The sequence below is a fragment of the Ornithorhynchus anatinus genome, chromosome 3, assembly GCF_004115215.2.
Source record: "Ornithorhynchus anatinus isolate Pmale09 chromosome 3, mOrnAna1.pri.v4, whole genome shotgun sequence".
Classification (NCBI taxonomy): Eukaryota; Metazoa; Chordata; class Mammalia; order Monotremata; family Ornithorhynchidae; genus Ornithorhynchus; species Ornithorhynchus anatinus.
Genome location: NC_041730.1, coordinates 51908586 through 51922279, shown reverse-complemented (window position 1 = coordinate 51922279; position 13694 = coordinate 51908586). Strand labels below are relative to the sequence as shown.

The following is a 13694-nucleotide window of genomic DNA, read 5'->3' as shown; positions in this document are numbered from 1 at the left end:
ACTTCAACATTAGCTTTCTTTGTGGCACTATCTGTTTTACTGCCTTCAGTCTAATGCTTCATTGGAGGCAAGATGGACCCGGTGATCAGGTAATCAAGCTCCCAAATTGCCACAGCTGGGGGTTTGGGACCAGGCCAGCCGGGATAAGGAATGAAGCCTGAGAGGAGACCACCACTGCTCCTGCTCCTTCACTTGCTTGAGTGCCTCATGAATTGAAATTGAAGGGGAATTGGGTAGGGCCAGGGAAGAACCGCAGCCTGTCCCCACCCAGGCATACTGCCTCAGCCCAGCCCCATAGTTGTGATAGCCCTGGGGAAGGGGAGAAGTCAGATTGCCTGTGAAGCAAGTTTAAAGAAAAAAACTTTCAGGTTGGAAGGGAAGTGGCAAACAGGGAGTCAGAGGAAAGAGTGGCAGAAGCAAGAAGAGGTGAAGGAGAGGCTCTTGCAGGTTTCTTATCAGTCTTATTAGTCCACATGCAAGCCAGATAGGCCAGGGAAATTGTTGTCACTCAGCAGAGATTTTACACCTGTTGGCCTCAGCCCATCCCTCCCTGGGGCCCCTTCGCTCCCTCAGTGTAGAATCGCCATCAGTTTAGCTGGGCCCAAGTCGGTGACTCCTTTATTCCCTCTTCCTCCCACCCTTCTTGGGTGAGGTGGTGATGTTGTGGGTCCCTGGCAAGGAAAGAGGCAGAGCAGCTGAAGAGAGGGGTGAGGGGTAAGGGCTAAGGGGTGCTGTGGGGGGCTGAGGGGGGGTTGGTCAGCTGCCCCAGTAGGGCCATATAGGCCCTGCTGTCTCCCTCATGGCCAGTGAGAACAGCATTCCTCAGATTGGGCATCTCCACAAAAGGCAGGTAGTCAGCTCCTGATGACAAAACAAATGCAAGCGTGGGGGCAGGAATGGGGTTTCTCCTTCCGTAAGGGCCCAGGACCCAAAGGGGACCTGCTTCCAATCCGCCTTTGCTCCTCTCACCGTAGGGCCGGCCACCCTGACGCCGGTTCTCCTCTGTTTCAAAGAAGGTGTCGTGCTCTTCCCAGCGCCGGTCACAAGCCGCACACAGGAAGCTGGACTCAAAGAAGTTGCAGCGGCAGCCTTGGGGAGGGAGCACATAAGACTGGAGCTCTGATTTCTAAATATTCCTCCTTGGTACACCCTGGGGCTCTCTCACCCAGTGCATTCCAGGGGGCAGGGGGCAGTTTGTGGCCCCCACTGCATTGTTTCACCATAATCCAACTCCCAGCCTCTTTCCTCCCTGCTCAACTTTCCCTTGGCGCCCACCTCCGTGTTGACAACGGTGGGTCCTCATGGCACTGTGTTCCTCGTGGCTGTGTTTGCAGCGGCACATGGCCCGCCAGGCCGCCGGATCAAAGCCAGCACGTTTCCGCAGCCAGAACTCGCCCACTTCCTCGGGGCGGGATGGGATGAAGCAGAACATGAGGCAGCGGCATGGAGTCACCGTGCACGGCACCGAGATGTCTGCAAGAACAGGGTCAGGTGCTGGGCTGACAGCAGCAAGGCTGTCTCCTTGGAAGAGCTTGGTGAGGGGACACCCAGCCAAGTCAGAGTGGGAAGAAGCAAGACAGCCAGAGGGGTGTAGTCGGGATAGGGATTGGTAGAGAAACCAGAGCTAGTGTACTCTCCCCACAAACCCAGGAGTATCTGTTTCTCCCCCAGACCTGAGTGGATCTGGTGCTCCCTGAGTAGGTGTCCACAGAAGCACTTGGACTCATCCCCAATTCGGAAGCAATCCCACAGGTAGTGAGGGCAACGCCAGCCTATGTAGAGCCCTAGAAGAAGGGGGCGGAGGTTAAAGGAAAGGGTCATCCAGAGCCCCCATGGCTGACCCCTTCCGTGCCCTGGGGAGGGGCCCACCTGTCTGGATGGCCTTGAGGGCTGCATCTTTCTCCCACCGGAAAAGTTCGTTAACTCGGGCCCCAAACTGCTCCCGATGCATGGCCTGGGCTACTGACACCAGCTCTGCCCGCTCTGCAGGCACCACAGGCTGGGCTGTGTAACCTAAGAAGAAGGGTCTGTTCATATTGAGGAAGAGGAGCTGGGGCCTGAATCCTCCCCCCCAACCCATCCCCTTGGGACTTGGGCGTAGCTAGTAAGGGATTGGAGTATTGTGCCACGTGGTGGGAGAGCCCCAGGTCACCCCTCCGCCAGCCAGGGTGGCTTTCTGGGATCGGGATGATGTCCTGGAACCAAGGGGGGAGGGGGTCAATATCTGGGTTGGGGGAAGAGGGAGAAGTGGTAGTACGGGGGGTGAGTCTCTTTCCCGGCCTTTTGCCACGTTGGGGTTTCTGGCATTCCATCTGGGCATTGTGGTCATTAATGCCCATCCCCTCCCCCTCCTCTTCTGCCTCTTCCGGTAAAGCTGCGGAGACTCCACTGGCTCCTTCTTCTCCAAGAGTCCCGTCGGCTTCTTCCACGTCAGTGCTGTCTTCTGGGACCTTGGATGATGAAGGCTCATCGGTTTCCATCTGGTGAGGAGACAAGGGGCAAGGCAGTGGATTTGGGGCTTGGGGAAGAGGCAGCAAGAACCATGGTGGGAGGATTAGGCGGTTAGGAGTTGATCCAGGATGAGATGGGGGAAGCAGGGGACCAGGCTGGGGAATAGAAGAGTTGCCAGCCTCTGGTTATGAGGTGTGATATCTAAATGCAAGGAGATAACTGCTGAAGACAGACCAGCTTGGAGTGCACCCCAATGCAATCAGTACACCTGATTGAACACCTCCTGTATACAGAGCATTGCACCACAAGCTCGGGAAGAGTGTTATAGAATTAGTGGATATGGTCTTTGGCCTCGAGGAGTTTATAATCTAGATTGTGAATCCCTCAAAGCCCAGGGTCCATGTCTAATCCTAACCTGTATGCACTTCCCCAGCGTTTAATTCAGTGCTCTACACACAGAAGACACTTAAATACCATTCCTATTAGTGAGGGAGACAGACACTAAGATAATTGACAGAGAGGAGGAAGAAGGAAAAGGGGATATGTACATCAGTTAAGAGTTCAAGAGCTTGAAAGATATAGGGACATTGTATTTAAATTCTTCCGTGGTGTGGAAGAGCTAAAGTGACAGTAGGAGACACATAAACTGGGAAGACCATTTAATAGCAGAAGGCCTCTTGGAAAAGAGATTATATCAGAAGAGCACTGAAGATGTGTAAAGCTATATAGTCTTGAACACCAGCATTTAGTACAGTGGTCTGCACACAGTAAGTGCTCAATAAATATGATTGAATGAAGGGGAAGAGAGTTCTAGGCAAGTGGGGAGGACATGAAAAAGAGGTCAGCAGTGGGAGAGATAAGAATGAGCCACGGTGAGTAGGTTACTGTAAAAAGAACAAAGAGTGTGAGCTGGGGTGTAGAGGGAGAAGAATGAATAAATAGGATGAGACCTCACTGAGATGCTTTAAAGCTAGTGGTCAGAAGTTTCTGCTTGATGTGAAGAACAACAGACAAAAATTGGAAGTTTTTAAGAAATGGGGAGCTGTATGTAGAAAAAACTTGTGAAAAATGATCCAGGCAGCAGAGTGGAGTGTGGGCTGGAGACAAGATCAAAGAGGAGGTCAGTGCAATAGTCAAGCTGGGAGATGGCAAGTGCTTAGGCCAGCTTGCTGGCCATTTTGATGGAGAGAAAGTTGAGGTGGGACTCCCCAAGGAGCTTATGGGATTTGTTGGGTTGAATATAGGGTTTGAAAAGGAGGTTTCAAAGACAATGACAAGGTTGTGGGCATCAGAGAAAAGAAGGAAAGTGGTATCGTCAACTCAAATAAGGAGCAGCTTGGTTTTTTTTAGTTTGTTTTTTGTGAGAGGAAGCTTTGGGAGGATCTTGAATCAGAGGCAAGAACAGTAACAGCCAGGGGTGGCAAAGAACAGAACATAACAGCCCAGCAGGGATAGTCTTCAGGAATTCAAGGTGAAATCCATTCACTCATTCACTGAGCACTTTTTTGTGAGCTGGAGGAGGGAACATAGAATGAAAGTTCCCTCCTCCAGCTCACAAAAAAGTGCTGTGGACCTCGTACTTAGGAGAGAAATGGTTTTACCAAGAGGACTGCCCACTCAGGTGGATAACGGGCAGCCACAGAAGAGAAACTGCAGTAAAAAGAAAGTGAAACAGTCTTGGCCTCCTAACTCTTATATGCCTCCACCACTACCTCTGTTTTGAGAAGCAGCGTGGCTCAGTGGAAAGAGCATGGGCTTTGGAGTCAGGGCTCATGAGTTCGAATCCCAGCTCTGCCACTTGTCGGCTGTGTGACTGTGGGCGAGTCACTTAACTTCTCTGGGCCTCAGTTCCCTCATCTGTAAAATGGGGATTAAGACTGTGAGCCCCCCGTGGGACAACCTGATTTCCCTGTGTCTACCCCAGCGCTTAGAACAGTGCTCGGCACATAGTAAGCGCTTAACAAATACCAACATTATTAGGTCATGGGTTTGAATCCCGGCTCCGCCACTTGTCAGCTGTGTGACTGTGGGCAAGTCACTTAACTTCTCTGTTACCTCAGTTACCTCATCTGTAAAATGGGGATTAACTGTGAGCCTCACACGGGACAACCTGATTACCCTGTATCGAAGCAGCGTGGCGCAGTGGAAAGAGCACGGGCTTTGGAGTCAGGGCTCATGAGTTCGAATCCCAGCTCTGCCACTTGTCGGCTGTGTGACTGTGGGCAAGTCACTTAACTTCTCTGTGCCTCAGTTCCCTCATCTGTAAAATGGGGATTAAGACTGTGAGCCCCACGTGGGACAACCTGATTTCCCTATGTCTACCCCAGCGCTTAGAACAGTGCTCGGCACATAGTAAGCGCTTAACAAATACCAACATTATTATTATTACCCCCAGCGCTTAGAACAGTGCTCTGCACACAGTAAGTGCTTAACAAATACCAACATTATTATTATTGTTATAATTTTGCATGCATGCTTCACATTCACATCTTGTCTCAGACCAGGCAGATTTTTTTAACATTATTTGTTAAGTGCTTACTATGTGCCGGGCACTGTACTAATTGCTGTGGTAGACTCAGGATAATCAGGTTGGGCAGTCCCTGTCCCACATTGGGCTCAGTCTTAATCCTCATCTTAGAGATGAGGTAACTGAGGCAGAGAAGCTAATAAAATATTATTAATAATAATAATAATGACATGTGTTAAACGTTTCCTATGTACCAGGCACTCTGCTAAGCACTAGGATAAATACAAGCAAATTGGGTTTGGATGCAGTCCGTGTCCCACATGGGGTTTACAGTCTTAATTACCATTTTACAGATGAGGTAACAGGCACAGAGAAGTAACTTGTCCATGATCTCTCAGCAGACAAAATTCTTGGTGGGCTTCACTCCTCACTGCCCCCAGCCTACTGCTGAGAAGGACTCTGTACACCTGAGTCAGGCCCCCTTTATCTCCACTTGTGGAGGTAAAGGGTCCTGGGCTCCCTAATTCAGAGTTTGGGTGAGGGGCTATGCTTCTCAGAAGAGATTGATTCCTCCCAGAATTCAAGCTTGGCATGTGAGGGCTTCCCCAGGTGTTAACTGGGGCTTTTATGAATGTTCAGCACTTTGATGGGGGTCCGTCCTTAGTCTTTCTTCCCCTTTCCTGGCAAGACCATGGGCAGTACCTGTTTACACAGCTACGCTCACACCCATCCTCCAAGAAAACATTTTACAGGGAGCTGGAGATTGAATGAGGGAGTTGGGCAGATGCAAATTACATATATATAAAGTATGACTAAGAGTACAAATATCCCACTATTTAAAAACAAAACTGAATAAAGAAACAGAATAGATGTACAGATATACATAGGAATATGCAGGACAGCTGATGGGATGGCATGACCTAGAGAGGTCCTTAGAGGAGGTGTTTCTTTCAGAAGGGTTTTGAAAGGGAGGTGGAAAGATAGATTTAAAGAGTTCCAAGCAGGAGGAAAGAGAACTAAGAGGGAGGCAATTAGGAAGTTAGAGAACCAGGATGACCTAGTGGAAAGTGCATGGGCCTGGGAGTCAGAAGACCTGGTTCTAATTACAGCTCTGCTACTTGTCTGCTGTATGAACTTGGGCAAGTCATTTAACTTTGCTGTGCCTCAGTTACCTCATCTGTAAAATGGGGATTAAGACTGTAAGCCCTATGTGGGACAGGGACTGTGGCCAACATGATAATCTTGCTTCTACAGTGACTGGCACAGAGTAAGTGCTTACCAAATATCATAAAAAAGTTAGTTTAAAGGGAATAAAGGGATTTAGTGGGAGGAATCAGTAGAAAGGTGAGGTCTGACCCAGTAATTCATTCATTCGTTCATTCAGTTGTATTTATTGAGCTCTTTATTGTATGCACTAAGCGTATGGGAGAGTACAATGTAATAGAGTTGGTAAACACATTCCCTGTCCTTGAATTTACAGTCTAGAGGGGTAGACAGACATTAATATAAATCAATTATGGATATGTACATAAATACTCCAGGGCTGAGGAAGGGGTGAATAAAGGGTGCATATCCAAATGCTCTCACATATATATATTGCACTCCATAAACTAAGCATCTGTAAGGTCACTGAAGGCAGGAGCCAGGCCTTTTATCTCTATTGTACTCACTCAAATGCTTTAGTATAGTGCTCATCATACAGTAGCAATATTATTGAGTGACTGATTTTTCCCAAAACACTATTCAGAAAGCATCACTTCTCTCAAGAACCTCAAAATGGCTCTCCATTACTCTTCTCATCAAACAGAATTGCCTAACTGTTGGCTTCAAGGCTCCCTACCAGCTGTCTTTTGTCTACTTTCTGTCCTCCTCTCCTGCAAAACCCCAGCTCTCTCTCTTCATTCCTCCCAAATTAACCTAATTGACTTCACTCATTCATTCAGTCATATTTATTGAGCGCTTACTGTGTGCAGAGCACTGTACTAAGTGCTTGGAAAGTACAATTTGGCAACATATAGAGACAATCTCTACCCAACAATGGGCTCACAGTCTAGAAGGAGTGAGACAGACAACAAAACAAAACAAAAACAAGTAGACAGGCATCAATATCATCGATATAAATAGAATTATAGATATGTACACATCATTAATAAAATAAATAGAATAATAAATATGTACATATCTACAGAAGTGCTGTGGGGTGGGGAGGGGGGAGAGCAGAGGGAGGGAGTCAGGATGATGGGGAGGCGAAGAGGAACAGAGGAAAAGGGGGGCTCAGTATGGGAAGGCCTCCTGGAGGAGGTGAGCTTTCAGTAGGACTTTGAGGGGGGGAAGTGTGCTAGTCTGGCAGATGGGAGGAAGGAGGGCATTCCAGGCCAGAGGTAGGATGTGGGTCAGGGGTCGATTGTGGGACAGGTGAGAATGAGGCACGGTGAGGAGGTTAGTACCAGAGGAGTGGAGTGAGCGGGCTGGGCTGAGGAAGGAGAGATGGGAGGTGAGGTGGGGCAGGGGCAAGGTGATGGTGAGCTTTGAAGCCAAGAGTGAGGAGTTTTGCTTCATACGAAGGTTGATAGGCAACCACTGGAGATTTTTGAGGAGGGGGGTGTCATGCCCAGGGCATTTTGACACTCCTGTCTTCTACACTGTGCAGTAAATCTCTTGTTCAGTTCAAGACCGGTACTATGAAGGGAATGAAGTGGGAATAAAGGAATTCTGACTGGCATCACTGTGTCCCCTTCACCATATTTGCATCATTCAACACCTGGCACATCAAGCAGTCAGATCCAGAGGCCAAATCACAGCATCTGCTGAACTTGAGACTGATCACCTCAGACTCTAGAATGGGTGAGCCTGGGGAGCTTTCTGGAGGTCTGGCCCTTTGGAAGTGGGATGGACCATATCAGGACCTTATGAGGTCTTGACTGCAAGTGTGAGGTTAGTCTGACGTGGGGAAAAAAGAGCCCGTACTGAAGGCTTTTGTAGTCAGGGTGCAGAGCTGCTGGTAACATCTGACAGAGAAGCTTCATTTAGGGGTTTCAGTAATAATAATTGTGATACTTGTTAAGTGCTTACTACGTGCCTAGCATAGATTATCACATCCCACGTGGGGCTCCAAGTCTAAGTAGGAGAGAAGAACACGTTTTGAAACCCCATTTGTCAGATGGGGGAACTGAGGCACAGAGAAGGTAAGTGATTTGCCCAAGGTCACATGGTAGGTATGCGGCAGAGCTGGGATTAGAACCTTTGACTTCCAGGCCCGTGCTCTTTCCACTAGGATTCTAATGGGGGAGCCAGAAACAAAATAATTTACTGGTAGAAGCTGTATCGCCTAGCAGAAAGAGACTGGGCCTGAGAGTCAGAGGATCTGGATCCTAATCCCAGCTCTGCCACTTACCTCCTGTTTGAACCTGGGTCCTAGGTTATAATTCCAGTTCTCTCAGATTTCTGCTGTGTGACCTTGGGCAGATGGAGAAATGCAGGCAGAAAGAAGTTTTTGAAAGATGATCTTTGTAGAAGAGTGGAGAATAGACTGGAGAGGAGAGAGGCTGATAAAGTAAATCTAGCCTGGACCAGGGTGGTAGCTTTTTGAATGGAGAAGAAAGGATGGCTCAAGGAAACATTATGGAGAAAGTCCAGAACAGTATTTAACAAGAGAATGTGAGTGTTGCTGAAAACAGAAAGGAGTCAAGGATAATACCAATTCAAGAGAAGCAGCATGAGCTAGTGGATAGAGCATGGGCCTATGAGTCAGAAGGACCTGGGTTCTAATCCTGACTCTGCCACTTGCCTTTTGGGTGACCCTGGGCAAGTCACTTAACTCTCTGCACCTCAGTTACCATAAAAAATAGGGACTGGAAGTATAGAGTTGTTGTCAACTGTGATGAGAAGGATTTGGGAGAGACAATAAGGAGTTTAGTTTTTGACATATTGAGACAGTGGGATAAACCCATCTAATCTTCCCTGGGCTAGGAGGTGACACTGATGACATTGATTATCCCAGGACCTGGGACTTCCCAGTAGATGTGATCCAAAAGAAGAATCACTGTCTTCCAGGTGGGGGTCTAGTGATCCCACCTACGAACAAGTAAGATACTTGGGCTTTCAGGGCCCAGCTGGGGGCAGCTGGGGATCCTGCACTGGTCCCATAATGTGCACATTACCTCCCGATAATAATAAGAATGGCATTTATAAAGGGCTTATTTATGTGCCAAGCACTGTTCTAAGCCCTGGGTTAGATACAAGGTCATTAGGTTGTCCCATGTGGGGTTCACAATCTTCATCCTCATTTTACAGATGAGGTAACTGATGCACAGAGAAGTTAAATGATTTGCCCAAAGTCACATAGCTGATAAGTGGCGGGGCCAAGATTAGAACCCATGACCTCTGACTCCCAAGCCCACACTCTTTCCACTAAGCAGGGGAAGCAGTGTGGCTCAGTGGAAAGAGCCTGGGCTTCGGAGTCAAGAGGTCATGGGTTCGACTCCCGGCTCTGCCACTTGTCAGCTGTGTGACTATGGGCAACTTCTCTGTGCCTCAGTTACCTCATTTGTAAAATGGGGATTAACTATGAGCTTCATGAGGGACAACCTGATTACCCTGTATCTACCCCAGGGCTTAGAACAGTGCTCTGCACATAGTAAGCACTTAACAAATATCAACATTATTACTAAGCTGTGCTGGAGGGAGGGAGGATGGATGGGCACATACGTCTTGCTGAACTTTGGATCATCCCTCAGTATGGGAGCAGGTTTGTGGGTGACTAAATTTCAGGGAGCCGGTAGTTTACAGAATTATCCCAATATCATGCTGAAAATATAGAAGCAGATGGGTTTCCTTTCAGAGTATTATTTGGGGGTTACCAGCCCCACTATCACAAGTGACATTTTATTCTTTAGGAAATCAGCATAATCTTTTAGTTCAAGCAGCCCTTAATTGTTAAGTATAGTGTTTTCAAGATGTGTATGATTTCATGTTAGTTTATTAAGAGTTTACCTGAGAAAAGAAATGATCAATCTGGAATTTTGTGAAGCCAGAAATCCTAGGTATCAGTGATAGGAATATTCTGACATCAAGAACTCAAATCAGCTATTAGAATGGTGAATGCAGAATTTCAAATCCATTTGATTAACTAATGCAAATTTGGCTAGCTATATTAAAACCAGTTAGGTTTGGTAGAGAATAAATTAAATTTGGAGCAAATCATTTTTACCACAAGCCAGAGTAAATCTGATGTTCCTAAGTGTTAAATTGACCAAAGTGATTGAGGAATTTCTGATTTATATGGGGTAAAAAGAAGTGATTAAACGCGGATCTACATCTCCGCCCCTGTCCTCTCCCCCTCCCTCAGGCTCGCATCTCCTCCTGCCTCCGGGACGTCTCCACCTGGATGTCGGCCCGCCACCTAAAACTCAACATGAGCAAGACTGAGCTCCTCATCTTCCCTCCCAAACCCGGTCCGCTCCCAAACTTCTCTATCACCGTGGATGGCACGACCATCCTTCCCGTCCCGCAGGCCCGCAATCTCGGTGTCATCCTTGACTCGTCCCTCTCGTTCACCCCACACATCCTATCCGTTACCAAGACCTGCCGGTTTCACCTCTACAATATCGCCAAGATCCGCCCTTTCCTCTCCACCCAAACGGCTACCTTACTATTACGGGCTCTCGTTATATCCCGGCTAGACTACTGTGTCAGCCTTCTCTCTGACCTCCCTTCCTCCTCTCTCGCCCCGCTCTGGTCTATTTTTCACTCCGCTGCCCGGCTCATCTTCCTGCAGAAACGATCTGGGCATGTCACTCCCCTTCTTAAACAACTCCGGTGGTTGCCTATCGACCTCCGCTCCAAACAAAAACTCCTCACTCTAGGCTTCAAGGCTCTCCATCACCTTGCCCCTTCCTACCTCTCCTCCCTTCTCTCTTTCTACCGCCCACCCCGCACGCTCCGCTCCTCTGCCGCCCACCTCCTCACCGTCCCTCGGTCTCGCCTATCCCGCCGTCGACCCCTGGGTCACGTCCTCCTGCGGTCCTGGAACGCCCTCCCTCCTCACCTCCACCAAACTGATTCTCTTTCCCTCTTCAAAACCTTACTTAAAAATCACCTCCTCCAAGAGGCCTTCCCAGACTGAGCTCCTCTTCCCCCTCTACTCCCTCTGCCATCCCCCTTTACCTCTCCGCAGCTAAAGCCTCATTTTCCCCTTTTCCCTCTGCTCCTCCACCTCTCCCTTCCCATCCCCACAGCACTGTACTCGTCCGCTCAACTGTATATATTTTCGTTACCCTATTTATTTTGTTAATGAATTGTACATCGCCTTGATTCTATGTAGTTGCCATCGGTTTTTACGAGATGTTCTTCCCCTTGACGCTGTTTAGTGCCATTGTTCTTGTCTGTCCGTCTCCCCCGATTAGACTGTAAGCCCGTCAAACGGCAGGGACTGTCTCTATCTGTTGCCGACTTGTTCATTCCAAGCGCTTAGTACAGTGCTCTGCACATAGTAAGCGCTCAATAAACACTATTGAATGAATGAATGAATGAAATGAGAAAAGTATGGGTGTCTGCTTTACCTTTGTAATGTGTTTTCACAAACGTGGTGTCCTTCCCGTTGTTGCGACTTTGTAAATTGACTGTGTTTCTTTTTTTATAATGTCTTGTCACTATTTTCTATGAGAAGGAAGATGTTTTCATGACTGTTCACATTGTCCATAATGACGATTTTGGAGTAATGACAGAACGTGGCAGAGATCATGTCTACCTTCCCAATTTCTGGGATCCCCGGGGGGCCATCCCCAGCGTAGTGCTCTGTCTACTGAAGTTGCTCAACAAATACTATCGACCGGGTGACGAAGCCTGCTGCCAACTTAATCGATCAATCAATCAATCAGTGGTATTTTTGAGCTCTTACTGTAACCGCTTGGGACAGTACAATACAACAGAGTTGGTAGACACATCCCCGGCCCACAACGAGCTTAACAGTCTAGAAGGGGAGACCGTCATTGTTATGAATGGACAGAGAGTCCCTGCGCTGATCTGAGAGACCTGGACTGCCATATTTTCCCAAAGGCTGCAATTTGACTGAATATCCTTGATCTGCTCCTTGTTTCTCAGACTGCCTTCGCTCCAAGACTGTACCTGACTGTAATTTTGGCCTCTCCCAAAGTGCCTGGGACAGGGCTCTGGGTAGTGTAGGAGCTCAGCAAGCCATCCCAGCTCTGCCACTTGTCAGCTGTGTGACTGTGGGCAAGTCACTTGACTTCTCTGTGCTTCAGTTACCTCATCTGTAAAATGGGGATCAAGATTGTGAGCCTCATGTGGGACAACCTGATTACCCTGTATCTACCCCCGTGCTTAGAACAGTGCTCTGCACATAGTAAGCACTTAACAAATACCAACATTATTATCTTTGGTGGTGTTGACAATGATGACCTCTGCCTCATTTCCCCCTTCTATCTATCTCCTTGTCTGTTATTACAGAAGCAGTGTGGCTCAGTGGAAAGAGCACGGGCTTGGGAGTCAGGGGTCAGGGGTTCGAATCCCACCTCTGCCACTTGTCAGTCGTGCGACTGTGGGCAAGTCACTTAACTTCTCTGTGCCTCAGTTACCTCATCTGTAAAATGGGGATCAAGACATGTGGGACAACCTGATTACCCTGTATACCCCAGTGCTTAGAACAGTGCTCTGCACATAGTAAGCGCTTAGCAAATACCAACATTATTATTATCACTATTATTATTATTATCATTATTATTTCCCCCTTCCCCTGGGCCTGGTTTCTCACCTCGAGGGCAGTGGGTTCAAGGCAGCAGGGTCGGGGGTGGAATGACAGACGCTGTCCCGGGTCGAGGATGGATTAGACTGTGAGCCCGTCAATGGGCAGGGATTGTCTCTATCTGTGGCCGAACTGTACATTCCAAGCGCTTAGTACAGTGCTCGGCATATAGTAAGCGCTTAACAAATACCAACATTATTATTATTAGTAGTAGTAGTAAGCGCTCAATAAATACTATTAAATGAATGAGGGGAGGATGGGGCCGGGGGAAGGGCTCCCCATCTACCTACCTACCTACCTACCTACCTACCTACCTACCTACCTACCTACCTACCTACCTACCCACCCACCCTAGTGAAGCAGCGTGGCTCGGTGGTAAGAGCACGGGCTTGGGAGTCAGAGGTCATGAGTTCGGATCCCGGCTCTGCCATTTGTCAGCTGTGTGACCGTGGGCTAGTCACTTCTCTGGACCTACCTCATCTGTAAAACGGGGATGAAGACTGTGAGCCTCACGCGGGACAACCTGATGACCCTGGATCTCCCCCAGCGCTTAGAGCCGTGCTCGGCACATAGTAAGCGCTTAACAAAGACGGACGTTATCATGATTACCTTCAAGCCGGGGTTGGCAGGGCCGAAAGACCGAGAATTCACCGGGTCCACTGACGCTGGGGAAGAGAGGGTCGGCGGCGATGAGACGGCGGGAAGGTTTTCGGGAGGCAGGAGGGCTGCATCCCGCCGGGCCGGCTCGGGGGCAGGCGGCGGTCCTCGCTCCCACCCCGGGGGCTCCGTTGCTAGGACCGCTCCGTCTCCACGGCAACAGGGCGGGGGCCGGCTTGCGTCCGACCAATAGAATGGAGGCGGGGAGGGGAGCTGCGCCAATGGCCTGGGGCCCCGGGGTGGGGCGGCGCGTCTTCTGGACCAATGGGAGGGCGCCGGGCCGAGGGGTGACGTCAGGCGGCTGCCGCCGGCGGGCCCGGGCTGCGAGGGGCATCGCTCCGGCCCCGCCCCGGCCCC

The 13694-nt window shown here is 49.1% G+C and overlaps 1 protein-coding gene across 1 annotated transcript; it reads right to left on the bottom strand.

Annotated features, from left to right (window-relative positions):
* Positions 1-441: 441 nt before the first annotated feature.
* Positions 442-13568, bottom strand: FAM221B (family with sequence similarity 221 member B). The gene is made up of 7 exons (XM_029061183.1): positions 13290-13568; positions 2258-2480; positions 1870-2013; positions 1674-1784; positions 1276-1473; positions 970-1089; positions 442-861 (listed from the first exon to the last, which is right to left on the bottom strand). The coding sequence occupies exons 2-7, from the start codon at positions 2478-2480 to the stop codon at positions 722-724; spliced, it is 936 nt and encodes a 311-aa protein (XP_028917016.1). The 5' UTR covers positions 13290-13568; the 3' UTR covers positions 442-721.
* Positions 13569-13694: the final 126 nt, after the last annotated feature.